The sequence below is a fragment of the Oryx dammah genome, unplaced genomic scaffold (assembly GCF_014754425.2).
Source record: "Oryx dammah isolate SB20612 unplaced genomic scaffold, SCBI_Odam_1.1 HiC_scaffold_17, whole genome shotgun sequence".
NCBI classification, from domain to species: Eukaryota; Metazoa; Chordata; class Mammalia; order Artiodactyla; family Bovidae; genus Oryx; species Oryx dammah.
Genome location: NW_024070201.1, coordinates 51,265,426 through 51,284,643, shown reverse-complemented (window position 1 = coordinate 51,284,643; position 19,218 = coordinate 51,265,426). Strand labels below are relative to the sequence as shown.

Sequence of the window (19,218 nt, the reverse complement as noted above, 5' to 3'; positions counted from 1 at the left end):
CTGTTTGTCTCTCGCTGTCCATTCCTCCTTCTGTGTACCAACGGCAATGATCTTTCTAAAACACTAACCTGAATATTTTACTCCCCTGCTTAAAACATTTCAGTGATTCCCCATAGCCTTCAGGCTAGAATTCGGATCCTAATTTGGACTATAAGACCCTGCCTGTACTTCTCCAGTGTCCTCTTCTCTGCACGCTAGATAGTCAGCTGTGCTCAACTACTTGCAGTTTTCTAAACATCCTCTTTTCCCACCTGTGCCCCAGAAGCCCTGTCTAGATGAGCTTTGTCATCAGAGAATTCATGCCTTTATGAATTTGGCCTTTATGTGTTTGTCTCTAAACAAGGCTATGGCTTTAGACTGAGGATTCTGCTCCTACCACTGTGCATAGCAAATAGGCTTTTAGTAAATGCTTATTAAATAAAAGTATAAGTTAATACTTTGTCTCAGATGTGGGGTTTGATTTTGTTTTTTGGTTGTCCCTCTCCCCAGGTGATTCCTGTCTCTCTGTCTTCCAAATGTCTGGAAAGGCTTAAGAACAATGTGATGATAATTGAAACTTGGAACAAGGTGCGGAGCCCAGGACAGGACAAGCTTCTCGGGCTGGTGAAACTCCCCCTCCATCAGTTTTACATGTCATTCAAGTAAATAGGACCTTTTGAAGTATTCTTTTTTTACATTTTTAACTTTGTATGAACTTGAATAGGAGTATTTGCAGTTTGCAAACATATCCAGCCCAATAATTCCTTGGGGGACTTTTCTCAATTTCACTACATTTGCTGCTCTTTCTCCTAGGTTATAGCAATCATACAGATACTGCTTTCCATGTTTCAGGCCCTATGCTAAGAACCTTACATACATCAAGTCCTTTAATCCTCACAACAATCCTCTGAGGCAGGTAAATTTTATTTCCCCTGTTTACAAATGAGGTAACAGAGGCATAGGAAAGTTAAATATTAATTTGTAATATGTATTAAAGTAGTGGAACCAGGATTAGAACCCAGAGAATCTAGCTCTCTAGTCCACTGCCCTCACCAAGAAGCTCAGTTGCCAAAGTTTATCACCTCACAGAACTGATGGTTTATCTCTGTCACAAACTTTAGTTAGTATTGTTCACATCAACCATTTGTAAGATTTCTATACTGAGCATTGTCTTTTAGACCTTCGGATTTGATTGCTGTACCTCGTTTATCACTATTCAAACTTAGATGGGATATTGATTTATCTGAAAATCATTTCCATCCTCAGTACAAACTGTTCAGTTTTTGTTTCAAGGTACTGATTTTTAATTCTTCTAGAACTGAACTCTTTGCTAACCACCTTTTCATGGTTCTGTGTTTTAAATGCTGCACCTTGCACTTAGCAAAGAGCACTATTGTGGGCAGTGTCTGACATGAGCCTTTCTATAACTCCAGGAAATATTATCATTATCCCCATTTTACAAATAAGGAAGCTTATCATTTATCTTGGAGATGTCAGCCTCTGTGTGTGTGTGAAGTCACTCAGTCATGTCCGACTCTTTGTGACCCCATGGACTGTAGCCTACCAGGTTCCTCCATCCATGAGATTTTCCAGGCAAGAATACTGGAGTGGGTTGCCATTTCCTTCTCCAGGAGATCTTCCCAACCCGGGGATTGAACCCGGGTGTCCCTCATTGTAGGCAGACACTTTATCGTCTGAGCCACCAGGGAAGCTCGTCAGCCTCTCTGGCTTTCTTTTTATCATCTGTTAAATGAGGGTGATGAGAGATATCCTACCTCCTTCTTGGAGCAGTTGTGAGGATCCAGTGAGAAAATATAGGAATAAGCCTCTAGTGAATAGTTTAGTACTTACATGATGGTAACAGTGGGAAGCCTGGTCAGGCTAAGGAGTTCTGCTGGAATCATGGATGTCGTTGTCAGCTGTAGGCGTTTGGCTTTTTCCCCTTTTTTGTTGTGGTATTAGACTGGTCTGATATTCCCCTTTGTTTTTCATTTCCTTAGACCCCTTTCATTTCATTGCTGAGTGTGTAGAACAGTAATAGCTATCAATTACTAAGCACTTATCATGTTGGCATTTTGTATTGGTTATCTCAGTTTAGTCCTAACAGCAGCCCTTTGATGCAGGTTTTCTTACCTACAGTTTACAGAGATGGAAACACTTTCAAAAGTTATACTGATTACTTAGTCATACAGCAAGTAAGAGGCAGATGTAAGATTCAGCATGGTAATGAAGAGCATTTAGACTTTTTTCTCATCTGTGAATAGTGAAGAATAGCAACCTTTGCCATGTTAGAAAGATTAAAGAAACTAAAGTGCTTATGACATAGTAAGTACTCAGTAATTAGCAGATATTATTTGTAATATTACTCAAAACTTATCTGCTGGACTCCAAAATTTATATACTTTTTCTAGTTGACCACACTGCCTACCTCTAAAATATGCTCTTCAGCAACCCTTGGGGCCATGATGATACAGAGATACGTTAGACACATCCCTTCCCCCTCAGCTTGCTGCATTTGGAACTTATCTGCCTGTCATTTTTACTTGATGGATTACGGGTAGAATCCTATTTTTTCAAACCACCATTACTTTTCTAGTTGTAGGTCTGTTTTTAACAAACTGAGAAAACAAATAAGAAATGAAGCAACTCTATGACATGATTGATGATTGTTGTTTGCTCATGCACAATTTCTCTCTCTAGAGATCCCAAGGTTTCTCGCCTGCTGCTTGATGCTCGGTATCCAGTTGTTGCTGTCGACAGCTACATGCCTGTGATTGACGTGTTCTCAGGCCACCAAAATGGGAGTCTTCGGGTCTTTTTAGCTATGGGCTCTTCAGATCAGATAATAGCACTACAAAGATTAAAGAATGAAGAAGGAACACCTTCTCCCTTCAACCCCGGGCCAGCCCATTTCCTGGACCAGCCGTCTGTAGCATCTGTTGCTATGGTAGTGACCAAACACTTGATTGTTTACAAAAAACATAATCTTATTTTAAGGCTTACAAGGTGATGCTTTGATAATTGGAGTGAACCTAAATCTGCCCTAAAAAAAAAATAGTCTCAGTGAAAAAAAGAAAAGGTAATCTGGGGGAGAAAATGGTGATGGGGTGAAGAGTGATCCTAAATGTAAACCAGCAAAATATTCTGTTTCTTGACCAAATCCATGTTGCAAAGTTTTCAAGTGACATTCTTAACTTTTCTACTCATAACTTAAAAGTAATTTGTTCTGTACAGTTGTTCAGTTAAGAAAGCACATTGACATACTTCATTGTGTTTATTCCCTTATACATGAGGTAGGTCACTGTCATTCTCCTTTTTAAGTAATGAAATATAATTAGAGTTTATGTTACTCATCCAGGGTCACGTAGCTGAGAATGGGAGAATTGCTGTTCAGACGCAGGTCTTCTGACTCTTAAGTCCACTATATCATGTCCTCTTGTATCTTACATTTGATGTCTTTACTAGAATAGTCAAATCTTAGTCTCCACTGTATGTTATATTTTTAAATCTGAATCTAAATGACAAATTGATTGCCTCTAGCAGAGAAAGAACTATTAGGAAAATATCTATTCAATGCAGTTCAGTTCAGTCGCTCAATCATGTCCGACTCTTTGCGACCCCATGAATCGCAGCACGCCAGGCCTCCCTGTCTATCACAAACTCCTGGAGTTCACTCAGACAACGTCCATCACGTCGGTTTTGCCATCCAGCCATCTCATCCTCTGTTGTCCCCTTCTCCTCCTGCCCCCAATCCCTACCAGCATCAGAGTCTTTTCCAATGAGTCAACTCTTCGCATGAAGTGGCCAAAGTACTGGAGTTTCAGCTTTAGCGTCATTCCTTCCAAAGAAATCCCAGGGCTGATCTTCAGAATGGACTGGTTGGATCTCCTTGCAGTCCAAGGGACTCTCAAGAGTCTTCTCCAACACCACAGTTCAAAAGCATCAATTCTTCAGCACTCAGCCTTCTTCACAGTCCAACTCTCACATCCATACATGACCCCAGGAAAAACCATAGCCTTGACTAGTTGGACCTTAGTCGGCAAAGTAATGTCTCTGCTTTTGAATATGCTGTCTAGGTTGGTCATAACTTTTCTTCCAAGGAGTAAGCGTCTTTTAATTTCATGGCTGCAGTCACCATCTGCAGTGATTTTGGAGCCCCCCAAAATAAAGTCTGACACTGTTTCCCCATCTATTTCCCATGAAGTGATGGGACCGGATACTTAGCTGCTTCAAATATGTGTTCTTTATCTTATTAAGGAAATATCCTTCTATTCTTAGCATACAAAGAATCAGAAACATCTGATTAAATTTTATCAAATACCTTTTCAGCCTTTGTTGAGGTAGTCACTTTTTTCCTTCCTCTATTATTAGTGCATTGGATTACATTTATGGATTTCCTAATATTGACCCAAGTCTCACAGTCTAGAGTAAATGCTCCCTGACCTGATTACAGTGAGCAGTTGTGAGATTTATACACAATGAATATTAACTATCTGCTTATTTCTTCATCTCTTCTCAGACTATACAGATAATAAGCATGAACACTCTATACAAATTACTCTTTAAAGCTCACCAGCATCTCTGTTTCGTTTCATAGGCAGGGGACCGTGGAAATGGATTGATGGAGCACCACTTTGAACTCCTTGTAGACAAGGTTAAAGGGCTCGCCCCTCTTCAGGCCACAGTCTGGGGAGAAGCAGATTGTTATGTCCAGTACTACTTTCCAGTTCAAGACTCACAGTCCAATGTGCTGAAAGGACCTGAGTTCCTTGAAAATGGTAGGTTTGGGAGATAAGGCCTTCTTAGTCTTCTGTGGCTCTTTTATTGAATATACTTACAGATTTTTCTTCCTGAGTGAGTCTTGTGTTCCTCAGTATTTCTAGTCTTACCTGAGCAATGCAGGAGATACCCTGAGTTTTTGCTTTTCTTAAATTGTTTTTCATAACATTTTATTTTGATTTGATTTCAAATTTATGGAAAAGTTGCAAAAATAGTACAAAGTATTCCTGTATACCCTTTACCTAAATCCATCAATCATTTACATTTTGTCTCATTTAACCTCATTTACAAGCCTATTCACTCTTATCTATTAACATACAGTCGATTCTTATTATCCATCATAATTAATATTCTGTAAGGTCATCAAGAGCGCTAAATTAAGAGAATACTGAACCATTGTTACTAGGGGAAATATATACATATATATCTCACGTAGATCATAATCTTAAATCCTAAAGCAACCTACCCTGGTAGATTCTAGTGTCTTTATTTTACAGAAGAGAAAGCAAGGTTCAGAGTGTTAGTGACTGCGGCCACCCCACTAACAAGTCCCAAGGTTGGCATTTAAACCCTGTCCAACTGGCCTTAATGTCGAGTTCCTGCACTATGTTGTACTGTCCCTTACTCTCTCTATCCTCTGGTCATCTTTGAGAGCTCGAACAAGAGGACAAAGTGTCGCCTTGTTTGATTGCAGCTGGGAATGAGCAAGTTGGGTGACTCAAATTTTCTGTCATTCTGAGCATGTCCTTAAGTAACTGTGAAAGTGCTGCCCGGATTGGTTTTGAGGTCAAATAATGGACTTGTACCCAGGATATATAAAGCACTCTTAACAAATCAGTAATAAAAAGACAACACAATTTAAAAATGGGCAAAGGATCTGAATAGACACTCCTCTATATAGAAATGGCTAATAAGCACATGAAAAGATGGTTAACATGATTAGTCACTTGGGAGATAAAGATCAAAACAATCACAAGGTACCACTTCATACTCGCTGAGATGGCTATATATATTTTTTTTAATAGATTAATAAGTGCTGGTAAGAAAGTAAAGAAAATAAAGTGCTGGAGCTCTCACACACTGTCCACCAACAAAGGAATCTCTTCTGTATTATCATGGCACCTTAGGGGACCATAGCTACTAAGGAAGTGGACCTTGGTAGGAGTAATGCAGTCAGAAGATACAGATTCTGGTTCCAAGTCTGTGACATACTAGCTCTAAGACCTTTGGATTGCCTGTGTAACTTCAAGGTAGCCATATCCTCATCTGTGTAGCAGGAGAAATACCTGCTTTCTTTTCTCCTGGAGAAGGGAATGGCTACCCACTCCAGTATCCTTGGCTGGAGAATTCCATGGACAAAGAAGCCTGGGGGGCTACAGTCTATTATGAGGATACAATTGAATAATACTGGATATTAACATTCTCTCTTATTACATTTAAGGCACTTAATGATGTGTTGAATTACTCTGGACTTCTTTTCTTTTCCAAAGGAATCACCCTGAAGCCTTTTCGATCCACAGCCACGCTCTGTGTTCCAGACCCCGTCTTTAACAGTGGACACCATCACTCTCTCCTGTTGCCAGCTGAGGTTCCAGTGCAAAGGCTCCTGCTTAGCGCCTTCTCTGCACATGGCCTTGTCCCTGGAGGTGGAGTCCAGTTTGAAATCTGGTGCAGGTACAGTATGGATAATCCATTACTGTGCCTGGGAAAGAAGTGCACAGTCATAGAGCATCCTTCCCTTAATTAGCCCTGGTTCAACTGTAAGCAAAGTGACCCCCTCTGCCCTGTTTAATATTATTTAGGAGTTTGGTAGTGACTCTTATCCAGCTTTTACCATAATCTGTTAAATTATTAGGCTCTTGGGAGCACTTTGTATCTCTTGCTTCTAACCACTACTTACATTTGGAAGAGAAGTTTTCATTTTTATCTCCTACTGTCACTTAACATGTATTAGTCACCTTTCTTCTGCTTCTCTTTTTGCCTTACATTGTTCAGGCCCTTGCTATATCATGCCTCAATTACTGTAATACCTTCCTAACTGGTCACTTCTAGACTCATTTCTTCTAATCTGTTCTTCCACCACCAGAAGACTAGCCTTTGTGAAATAATAATCCTACTCAGGGCACAGAACCACTTGTGCTGCAGGATGGATGTTGTCAGGAGCGGCTACTCCCAAAGGGCAAAGCCAGATGCTGAGTCCTCAACCGAAAACCTGTGAGAAGCTGGGCCTTGTCTTGAACACAGAGTATAATTTATGGGGTTCCTCCTGCAGGTTATGGGCAGTAAATCCAGCCAGACACAACCACAGCTGCATACCACAAATACAGAACAGTCAGGCTCCAAAGAAAACTAGATACTGAAAGCTTATCCCTGGAACAGACTGAATCATTCATCCACCTAATTCTTTCAGCTGACAGCTTGTGCTTTTGTGGCTTACAGATACTATTATCCTAACGTGAGAGACCAGATGGTCGCCAAAGGAACCTTGCCATTATCGAGGATCTGTGCCTTGGTAACCATGCAGCACCGTGAGGATGGGGGCATACAGACCTTTAATCTCCCTTTAACCCCCAGGCTTGAGAATAGGAAAGAACTGAGGAACCAGTCATCAGGTAATTGAAGACGTTTACCTTTCCCTTTCAAAGGTAGGATATGTGAATATCCCTTTTCCCTCTAAATTAGTGATTCTTCACATTTTGTGGTACTTACCTTTTCAGAATTTGATAAAAACTGAGGTACCTTCTCTTAGAAAATGAGTAGAATACATACTGCAAATTTTGAATATAATTTTAGAAAATTCATAGTTATACAGATTGTGTACATAAGTGTTGCTTGTCTTATCTCACCTTTAACTTCAGTAGCATTTGACAAGCCCTCAAGACACAAATCCCAAGTATTATGTAGGTATACTCAGAAAATTATTATTCTAAGGCAACATGATGTAGGATTGGAAGAAAACAGCATGAAGTGGAAATTCACTGTGAGGGAGGAGAGAGTCAGGATTTAAAGTTAGAAGGGATTAGTTAGAATTGGAATTTTGAATTCTATCCTAATGGTTCCAGCAAGATGACCTGTCATTCAAATACATCATGAATAACTAGAATGAGCCTCATAAATCAAGTTACTCTTCCCTTTTACTGGACAGTATCTGCCCAAACAAAGGCTTTAACTTGTTAGATTGAGTTGTTCCTCCTGACCCTCACTGATCCGCTTGTTCTCTTCCTTAAAGCTTTCCCTGGGGACTTCTCTGTTGGCACAATAGATAAGAATCCACCTGCCAGTGCAAGGGATACGGGTTTGATCCCTAGTCCAGGAAGATTCCACATGCTGTAGAGCAAGTAGAGCCCAAGAGCCGGGACTGCTGAGCCCACCTGCTGCAACTACTGAAGCCTGTGAACCTAGAGTCTGTGCTCTGCAACAAGGGAAGCCTCCGCAATGAGAAGCTTGAGCACCATAACTAAGAGGAGCCCCCACTCTCTACCACTAGAGAAAGTCCACATGCAGCAGCTGAGACCCAGTACAATCAAAAATAAGTAATTTAAAAACAATGTTTATTTTTATTTTTGGCTGCACTTGGTCTTCGTTACTATGTGGACTTTTTCTCTAGTTTCAGCAAGTGGGGGCTACTCTTTGTTAAGGTGTGTGGGCCCTCTTGTTGCAGAGCATAGGCTCTAGGGCACATGGGCTTAGTGGTTATAGTACTTGGGCTTAGTTGCCCTGCAGCACATGAAATCTTCCTGGACCAGGGATCAAACTCATGTCCCCTGCATTGACAAGTAGATTCCCAACCACTAGAATACCGGGGAAGTCCAGGAGAATTTTTATTAAAAGATGGCATGTGAAGGTGTTTCAGGTGGTGGTAGTAGGAGGGTGATAGAAATGAGTGAGTGTGAAAACCTTTTAAAGATTTGAAAAAACAAAGGTTAGAGTCCATCTCAATTCTATAAAAATAACTGGGATTACATTCTGCCTCTGTTAGTTATGTGATTTTTACAACAGTTGAATATCTGAGCCATAGTTTTCATAGATATAAAGTGAAAATTGTGACTTCTATTCTGCTTTATTAATCCTAAAGTACAAAAATATAATGTGATTCTGACCATAGACAGATTGTTTCACTGCTGAGGCCCCTTACTGTTTATTAGGATTATAGTGTTTAACCTCTTCCTTCTTTCCTGACTAGGATTTAGGGTTTGGTAGAACAGAAGATTATTTCAACCAACCATTTGATTTTTCCTTTCACCCTCATTCTTCAGGTTTACTGGATGTGGGCCTAAGGTACAGGTGTACTCCAAAGACAGCAGAGGGAGTTCTCGCTGCCCGAACTGTCTCCATCTCAGTCCAGATTATCAGAGCCTGTGGTTTACAAGCAGCAGCCAAGTAAGTTCACCTTAGAAAAGCAATTCTCAAACCAAACCTTTCTCCACTGCAGTCCACATAATTTGTGATGCTCAGATAACATAAAACTTCCTTGGGTACAATCTTCAGTTTATTAACCACAGTTCTGCTCTTTTCTTTTTCTCTTAAGAAAGCACGTAGGAATATAAGTGAATAAATCACTTGCAAATGTTGCTGTTTTAACTGTTATTAGCAACTTAGTTACTTGACCTTGTCTAGCAGTTTATCCTCTACCCTGCTGCTGCTAATGTTGAGTCGCATAAGTCATACCCGGCTCTTTATAACCCCAAAGACTGTAGCCCACCAGGCTCCTCTGTCCATGGGATTCTCCAGGCAAGAACACTGGAGTGGGTTGCAATTCCCTTCTGCAGGAGATCCTCCCGACCCGGGGACTGAACCCAGACCTCCCCTGTTGTGGGCAGATTACCATGTGAGCCACTAGGGAAGCCCTCTACCCTACTCACCCCTTAACCCAAGGTCAGACCCTATGCACTCCACCATGCCAAGACCAATCACTATTACATATCTTCTTATAGTCTCATGTTCAGTCTGAGTACCACCTTCTGTTTTTCTGGCTCATTCCCCTTTAGTCTGTTGTCAGTACAGAAGCCAGTGAGCTTATGAAAACTTAAATAGATCTTGACACACATCTACTTAAAATCCACCAATGCCTTTCCATCTCATTTAAAGTAAAAACCAGAGCCTTTTAAATGGTTGTAAAACCCCACATGACCTGACTCCATTGTCTTTATGACCTCCTCTCCTGGTAGTTGCTGCTCTGCTCACTGCACTCCAGCCACTGGCTTTTGTTATTGCTTCTGCACACATGCTCTTCTTCCCCTTAGGGCCTTTGCCTTGCTGTTTTCTCTGCCTGAAATACTGTTTGTATAAACAGCATGGCTTCGCTTGCCTCCATTGCTCATTCCTCTCTCTACTTTGGATGTTCTTCCTTATTTTGTCCTGTAAACAAACTTCCGTTTTCATCAAGGCTTTGCAGCCTTCCTCCATCTCTCCCTACATGTTGATAGAATTGGTGCTTTGTCCTTTGTCTGCTAGCTCCATGTTGGAGCACATAGCAGTCTGTTTCCATTACTTGCAGACATGAGTTTTCCTCCACTAGGCTGTGAATTCCTCTTTATGCACACACTGCCTGAACTCTTCTCTGTACCCCTACCACAGAGCATTGTTCCAGCACATAGCAAGTGCTCAGCTAAGAAGGAGAATTTGGGACTTCCCTGGTGGTCCAGTGGCTAAGACTCCATGCTTCCGATCCAGGGGGCCCAGGTTCAGTCCCTGGTCAGGGATCTGGATCCTGTATACCACAAGTAAGAGTTCATATGCTGCAACTAAAGGGCCCATATGCCGTGACTAAGACCCAGTAGAGCCAAATAAATCAGTTCAGTGTAGACACTCAGTGGTGTCCGACTCTGTGACCCCATGGACTACAGCACTCCAGGCCTCCCGTCCATCGCCAGCTTCTGGAGTTTATGCAAACTCATGGACATTGAGTCAGTGATGCCATCCAACCTTCTCATCCTCTGTCATCCCCTTCTCCTCCCACCTTCAATCTTTCCCAGCATCGGGGTCTTTTCCAGTGAGTCAGTTCTTCATATCAGGTGGCCAAAATATTGGAGTTTCAGCTTCAGCTTCAGTCCTTCCAATGAATATTCAGGTCTGATTTCCTTTAGGAAGGACTGGTTGGATCTCCTTGCAGTCCAAGGGACTCTCAAGAGTCTTCTCCAACACCACAGTTCAAAAGCATCAATTCTTTGATGCTCAACTTTCTTAATAGTCCAACTCTCACATCCAAACATGACCACAGGAAAAACCACAACTTTGACTAGATGGACCTTTGTTGGCAAAGGAATGTCTCTGCTTTTTAATATGCTGTCTAGGTTGGTCATAACTTTCCTTCCAAGGAGTAAGCATCTTTTAATTTCATGGCTTCAATCACCATCTGCAGTGATTTTGGAACCCCAAAAAATAAAGTCTGCCACTGTTTCCATTGTTTCCCCATCTATTTGCCATGAAGCAATGGGACCAGATGCCATGATCTTCATTTTCTGAATGTTGAGCTTTAAGCCAGCTTTTTCACTCTCCTCTTTCACTTGCATCAAGAGGCTTTTTAGTTCTTTGCTTTATGCCATAGGGTGGTGTCATCTGCATATTTCAGGTTATTGATATTTCTTCCAGCAATCTTGATTCCAGCTTATGCTTCCTCCAGCCCAGCGTTTCTCATTATGTACTCTGCATTGAAGTTAAATAAGCAGAGTGACGGTATACAGCCTTGATGTACTCCTTTCCTGATTTGGAACCAATCTGTTGTTCCATGTCCAGTTATAGCTGTTGCTTCCTGACCTGCATACAGATTTCTCAAGAGGCAGGTCGGGGAGTCTGATATTCCCATCTCTTTCAGAATTTTCCACAGTTTGTTGTGATCCACACAGTCAAAGGCTTTGGCATAGTCAATAAAGCAGAAAGAGATGTTTTTCTGGACCTCTCTTGCCTTTTCCATGATCCAGCGGATGCCGGCAATTTGATCTCTGGTTCCTCTCCCTTTTCTAAATCCAGCTTGAACATCTGGAAGTTCATGGTTCACGTACTATTGAAGCCTGGCTTGGAGAATTTTGAGTATTATTTTGCTAGCGTGTGAGATGAGTGCAGTTGTGTGGTAGATTGAACATTCTTTGGCATTGCCTTTCTTTGCGACTGGAATGAAAACTGAACCTTTCCAGTCCTGTGGCCACTGCTGAGTTTTCCAAATTTGCTGGCATATTGAGTGCGGCACTTTCACAGCATCATCTTTTAGGATTTGAAATAGCTCAACTGGAATTCCATCACCTCCACTAGCTTTGTTTGTAGTGATACTTCCTAAGGCCCACTTGACTTCACATTCCAGGATGTCTGGCTCTAGGTGAGTGATCACTCCATGATTATCTGGGTTGCGAAGATCTTTTTGTATTGTTCTTCTGTGTATTCTTGCCACCTCTTCTTCATATCTTCTGCTTCTGTTAGGTCCATACCATTTCTGTCCTTTATTGAGCCCATCTTTGCATGAAATGTTTCCTTGGTATCTCTAATTTTCTTGAAGAGATCTCTAGTCTTTCCCATTCTATTGTTTTCCTCTATTTCTTTGCACTCATCACTAAGGAAGGCTTTGTTATCTCTCCTTGCTATGCTTTGGAACTCTGCATTCAAATGGGTATATCTTTCCTTTTCTCCTTTGCCTTTCACTTCTCTTCTTTTCACAGCTATTTGTAAAGCCTCCTCAGACAATCATTTTGCCTTTTTCATTTCTTTTTCTTGGAGATGTCTTGATCCCTGCCTCCTGTACAATGTCACGAACCTCTGTCCATAGTTCTTCATGCCAAATAAATAAATATAAATATATTTTTTTATGGCATGCTTGGGGCTGGTACGCGGGGATGACCCAGAGAGATGTTGTGGGGAGGGGGGTGGGAGGGGGGTTCATGTTTGGGAATGCATGTACACCCGTGGTGGATTCATGTCAATGTATGGCAAAACCAATACAGAATTGTAAAGTAAAAAAAAAAAACCTAGATCATGATCCTGAAACAAGCTAGCTCACTTTGGACATGAATTCAAGAAAGAAGCAAATGCTGCTTAATTTGGTACCTGTTACAACTTAAGAGTCAGGATATTTACCTTTAACTTCATGGTCACTAAATAACTATTGGGATTACTGCCATGTGAGATCTTACGTGAAAGTAGCTGATAATATGTTCAGTCTAATTAATACTTTTCCTCACTGAATTCTCCAAATAGACTTTTCCAGTAACCACTCAAGAATATCTTAGTGAGATACCAGGGAGGTTTTTTAATCATGTTCTACCATATAGTCAAACTTCTAATGGTTTCTTATAGTCAGTAACAGTGGTCTCCTAATTTTAATTCTACATTCCTATCATTTTAAAAAAATTAGGATACTCTCTAAATATATGGATACTTACTCATGTATGAGTCATCTTCATGTACTACTGTACTAATACATATATTGTTAAGAGTAGTAAAACTTTAATATATGAAATAACAACTCTAGAAATTTTAATAGGTTTTTTCCTATGCCCAAATAGTTTACTCTCTGAACCCCCTAGATGGTACTCACTACGTTCTAGGGTGGTAGTCCACAGGATAAGGTCCAACCTGCTTGCTCAACATGGCATTCAGGACCCTTCAAAATAATCTGAGTCTTGAAAGAAGAGTAAGAGTTAATCAAAATGCCCAAGAAAGCTGAAAATTATTCCAGTCAAAGAGAGGAACATGTGCAAAAGCCATGGGGGCATGAAACTTATGTATAATGGAGTACCTGTTCTGGGTAAGACCCAGCCCATGTCAGAATCATAAACATAGTGTTAAATAAATTAGTTACTATGTAACTGACATATTAAAAAGCAGAAACATTACTTTGCCAACAAAGGTCAGTCTTGTCAAAGCTATGGTTTTTCCAGTAGTCATGTATGGATGTGAGAGTTGGACTATAAACAAAGTTGAGTGCCAAAGAATAGATGCTTTTGAACTGTGGTGTTGGAGAAGACTCTTGAGAGTCCCTTGGACTGCAAGGAAATCCAACCAGTCCATCCTAAAGGAGATCAGTTCTGGGTGTTCATTGGAAGGACTGATGTTGAAGCGGAAACTCCAATACTTTAGCCACCTGATGCGAAGAGCTGACTCATTTGAAAAGACCTTGATGCTAGGAAAGATTGAAGGTGGGAGGAGAAGGGGACAACAGAGGATGAGAGGGTTGGATGGTGTCACCGACTCAATGGACATGAGTTTGAGTAAGCGGGAGTTGATGATGGACAGGAAAGCCTGGTGTGTTGCAGTCCGTGGGGTTGCAAAGAGGCAGACACGACTGAGTTACTGAACTGAACTGAACTGACAGAAAAGGACTCAGAATTTCAGTACTCAGATCTCAGAGAGACTGAGTAATAGGTAAGAAATTCAGTAGTTTCTCTGGGAACTCATGGGGGAAGTCAGATTAGATGGCAGGCAGTTTTTTTTAAGTCCTGCATCTGATCTGTGTTGTACTTTCAAGCAAAAAGGGCAAGAAGCCAGACCAGGGCAGTGGAATGTCCTTGTAGTATCACTCTAGTAGGCAGATGAATATTGTCTTCTTCATACACACGTACGCTGTGACATCTCTATTACTAAGAAAAAAACGCTGTGGCCCTGCCAAACCCTAGATAGGAGACACATGGTCTGTGAGTGTTCTTGGTGGTCTTGTGGGAATGGTGATGTTCCTTAGGCAGTCTACTGATTTCTGATACTGAATTCTTCTCTTTTCTGATATTCCTACCCTTCTCCCCTACAGGGCTTTGGCTGAGCAGGAACCTGCTCTGCAGTTTAGTGCCACAGTCGGGGTCAATGCCTTTGTCACCACTCATCTGTCCTTCCTGCCCAAGGGAGAACAGCGCCAAACCCGCCCTGTGGCCTGTTCCTTCTGCCCCGAGTTCTCCCATCACAGTGAGTTCTCATGTAACTTGGTAACTCAGCACAGCAGTGGAGAAACCTGTTTCCTGGCAGAGCTGTTAGAGTTTGCAGAAGTTACTTTTGCTGTTTATCATGAAGATACCAAGTCAGGTGAGGACAAATGGCTCATAGTCACAATTAAAAAGAGTTCTATTTTGAATGGTATAGCACTTCCAACTTACTTCTAAAGGGTATAGCAAAAATATGTAGCATATGTATTGAATGTGTTTAAGAGAATGTAGAGAAGTAAAGCAAATGTGTCAAGTTGTTAGCAAGTGAATCTAGGTGAAGGATATATAGGAGTTCATAAGTATTCTTGTAACTTTTCTGTATGCCTGAATTTTTCAAAGTAAAATTACTTAAGTGTGGGTATACACATACTTAATGCTTTAATTTAAATGATTTAGAAGGCATTCAAGATTTGACTGGAGCAAGATGATCTCTAGTGCACCTTCCAACACTGAAATTCACTGAGTGTAAATGGATTTTCATATGGCTATATTGTAACACAAGCCCTTTAGTCAGTAGACCACCAACTAATTTCCCTTTTTTTTTGTTTGATTTAACAGCCAGTGATATAACCAGTATCCACTCATTCAAAGATTATCTGCTTGGAGTAGTAAAGATTCCAACAAAAGATCTGCTGATGAAGAGATCTGGTAGGGATCCTGGATTATCAATTTCTGATCCTGTCCTTTCCTGTTCACCTCCCTGCTTGATATCATCTTGTTTGGCTCTCTTGCAAGATATTGGGTGGGCAGAGGGGAAGAGGGGAGACACCTTAGCACATACTTCTCAATTCTGCCAAATACCTCAGAAGTTTTCTCAAAAATATTGTTAAGTCCTTTGCTAGTTATTTCAGAAGTCTTCTAATAAAGCGGAGAAGCTCAAAACAGTGTACTGTCATCTTCCTCCAGGAAAGAGAATGATGATGATACTACTTATAATAAATATGGCAATACCTATTGCATTATATAGCACTCTGTAAAATATTTTCTCAGATCTCATTTGAACCTCAGGGTAACTCTTACTGTCAGGGATACTAGGATTATCTTCATTTGACAGATGAGAAAATTTAGGCTCACAAGAGTTTAAGTGATTAGTCAGAACAACACAGCCACGTAGTAGAGTCCTGGAAATCAAATTCAGGTTTGCCCATTCTTTTTCACTATACTCTTCTGTCTCACTGAAGAAGGAATGAGGCTGTGAGATAGAGACCTGAAAGAAAGTACAGCCACCAAGACAGCAGTCTGGAATTACTGGTCCCATCCTGCTTTTTACTAGCTCAGTGACCTTGACCTCTCTGAGTCCCACTTACCTTATAGATGGAGACTGTTAATGGTAACAAGTCTATGTGGTAGGACTCAATGAGATAGGATATGTAAAGTACCTGACACATAGTAGGCACTCAGTAAACATCAAGTTTCCTTCTTTTGCCCATCTTCCTCCCTAGGATTATATGATCTATTTTCCAAAATTTAGCACACATCTCCCAGTTTTAACTGTGAATTGAAATTTGAGCAATAGTCAATAAGCAGATACTATGTGCCTGCCAGAAAGAAGTCTCTAAAGCTTGATAAAACATTCAAATCTCACTTCTGTCTGTCACTTCTTGTGATCTAGGACAAGTCACTTCATCTCCTAGCTCTCTAAATGGAATTTCTGAAAATGGAAATAATAGGATCTTGCAGGATTCGTGAAGCATTCGATGAAGTTATACATATAAAAGATCTCTGCACAGGGCAGGCCACATGGTTTCTTTCCTTCTCTACAGAGTTTGTCAGCAAATAGGCACCATCTGAGAAATCCCAGCTTCACAAATTAAATTTAACCACTTGGAAATAAACCTTTTGACAGTTTGGAATGTAGCATTTGTCTTTATAGTCAGTTATTCTAAAGTGAACATTCTGTTTTGTTTCCTCCTGCCAGTAATCTCAATTATAGAATCACAGAGCCAGAGGAACAATCCTATGCAGCAGTTCTTAAGTGCTAAAATGGTGTGAAATTCTTTGTGGATTTATATTTGAGCATTTTTCTGGACCAACTTTCATTACCGCCAAAGGGATCTGTGACCAAATAATGTTAAGAACCACTTGGTTGTGAGGAAATTAATACCCAGTGATGAGAAATTACTAAACCAAAGCTGTAGGTTTTTAGACTAAAGTTAAAAGGAGTTTTGGAGATCTACATTCTCATTTCAGCATTGTCATTTTATAAATGAAAACTTGGAAGGCCCCCCAAAATTAAATGCATTAAATCATAACACCGTAAGTGACCTTTGGCAAATTCGTCTCAATAAGTCTGAATCTTCTAATCTATAATTTTAATTAATAAAATCTCATAAAATTGCTGTGAATATTATACCAGTCTATAAACTGCTTGACATAATTATGAAATCCAAAAAACTCAGAAAATTACAAATTTTTTTAAATTAGATAAGCAGGCAAACCTGATGCCAACTGACGTAAGACTGTTTAGGCTTCATTTCTGACTTGGGCCAGTTCCTGTATATAAAGTTTTATTGGAGCACATTGTGCCCATTCATTGACATATTGTCTATGTCTGCTTTCTCACTACAATACAGTTGAATAGCTGCAACAGAGACTAAATGGCTGAAAAGCCAAAAATACTTACCATCTGCCCTTTTACAGAATAAGTTTACCAACCCCTGACCTCCATGACCACTGACTAGTACATAGTATTCAATTTATGTACCATATTACCTTTCTAAGATCTGAACATTTTTAAAAGTGTAAACAAATCTGATCCTGAAGATTCTAGATAAGATATTATGAACTTATAATAGGTGGATTGTAGACTTTAAAGCCAGCTATACCTGGATTCAAATCCTAGCTTTACTGCCTGGTAGCTGTAACAACTTGGGAAGGTGTCTGAGCTTTCATTTGCTCCTCTGTAAAATATGGATTATTGTCCTATTTAATCCTCAGAATCTGACAGGGTTATCAAGAAAACTAAATGATGTAATATGTATAAGGGCTTCCCAGGTGGCGCTAGTGATAAAGAACCCACCTGCCAGTGCAGGAGATATGAGACATGAGTTTGATCTCTGGGTCGGGAAGATCCCCTGGAGAGTGGCATGGCAACCCCTGAAGTAGTCTTACCTGGAAAATCCCATGGACAGTGGAGCCTGGCGGGCTACAGTTTAGGGTCACAAAGAGTTGGACACAACTGAGCAATTTAGAAAGCAATATGTATAAAGCATAGGAGAATTTCTGACATATAGCAGATACCCAGTAACAAGTAGCTAATATTTAAAATTTTTATTTTGAAGTCTAGTGCCTGGTCCTTTGTATGTGTTCAGTAAGTGGCAGTTCCCTTGGTAAAAGACCTGTGGCTAGACATCTCTCAGATCTCCTGATCCTATCCCATTCCTTCTCCATTGTACTCGTCATACCATAATAATATTTCACATTTTTAATTCTCTTTCAAAGCTCTTCCAGAACCATTATTTCATTTGACAATCATAATAACTTTGTCTGGTAAACAAGATTGGCACTGTTTTTCCCATTTGTCAGGTAATGAAATAAGGCTAAAAGAAATTAATGGCTTACCCAGACAGAACCACTAATTTTGAGCTGAGCCAAGGAGAAAATTGAGATCTTCCGGCTCCTAACCTTTGTTCTTCCACCTGATTTCATTGTCTTTCAGTGGTCAGATGAAACAAACTTCAGCGCACTGTGGGTTTATGTTTTCTTTTCTATATTGGACCAGGGTGATGGCAGAAAGTCGTTTTACTTATAAAACAATAATTGAAAATCTTCCTTTTCTCTCCTAAGGGATCACAGGATGGTATCCTATCGTTTTCCCAGAAGAGGGGGGCCTGCCTCATGGCTTGGAACTCATGCAGAAGATTGTTGGTGGTCTGGAGCTTTCAGTCTCCTTCACCCATCCTGGAGACAGAGAGCGGGTATTGGAAGCTGCTAAGCTATTGGGCTGGAGCTTTGAGAATAATCTGAAGGATTTTGTCAAGATGGATGAAGAGGAGCCAGCCACTGTTACCATCTCCACCCCGAGGCTCTGGCTGCCCATCCATTGCGTGCTGCTTGCCGGCCACAACCACATTCATAAGAATACATATTGCTACCTCCGCTACAAGCTATATGATCACGAAGGCTTTTGGACCCCTCTCAAGAAGCCTAGGGAATCTACAAACAAAAAGCAGGTCATGGTTACTTTCAAGGCATCCAAAAGAGCAGAAGTCACTAGGAACCCATCACTGCTTTGGTACTTTAGAGAGGAGAGGTTAGAGATCCAGGTGTGGCGGGCTTACGGCAATGAGAGTGTGGAGAGGCCCCACCAGACAGACAGCTGGATTGGCTCAGCCTATGTGGACTTGACCAGACTTGGGGAGAGGTCAGCAAGGACACTCACTGTCAGTGGTAAGTGATGAACAGCCTTAGCTCTTGTGGTTTGAGCACCTCTGCTCTGTGACAAGCACCATGTGAGATACACTCTCTGACATTATTTTATTTGGTCCTCCCAGAAATCTATAAGATAGATATCAAACTCATTTTTCAGTCATGAAAATGGAGGCTCAGGTAGGTTGGGTAA

General features: G+C 40.8%; 1 protein-coding gene across 2 annotated transcripts in view; it reads left to right on the top strand.

Moving 5' to 3' along the window:
• The window catches only part of C2CD3 (C2 domain containing 3 centriole elongation regulator), a 118,836-nt gene that overhangs the window by 50,556 nt on the left and 49,062 nt on the right, over positions 1 to 19,218 (top strand). For both annotated transcript variants that reach the window (XM_040258805.1, XM_040258806.1), the window contains exons 15-23: positions 490 to 641; positions 2,680 to 2,926; positions 4,577 to 4,757; positions 6,249 to 6,432; positions 7,198 to 7,370; positions 9,015 to 9,138; positions 14,489 to 14,757; positions 15,216 to 15,305; positions 18,444 to 19,046. In XM_040258805.1, coding sequence (XP_040114739.1) covers positions 490 to 641; positions 2,680 to 2,926; positions 4,577 to 4,757; positions 6,249 to 6,432; positions 7,198 to 7,370; positions 9,015 to 9,138; positions 14,489 to 14,757; positions 15,216 to 15,305; positions 18,444 to 19,046 — 2,023 coding nt within the window. The remainder of the gene's footprint in view (positions 1 to 489; positions 642 to 2,679; positions 2,927 to 4,576; positions 4,758 to 6,248; positions 6,433 to 7,197; positions 7,371 to 9,014; positions 9,139 to 14,488; positions 14,758 to 15,215; positions 15,306 to 18,443; positions 19,047 to 19,218) is intronic.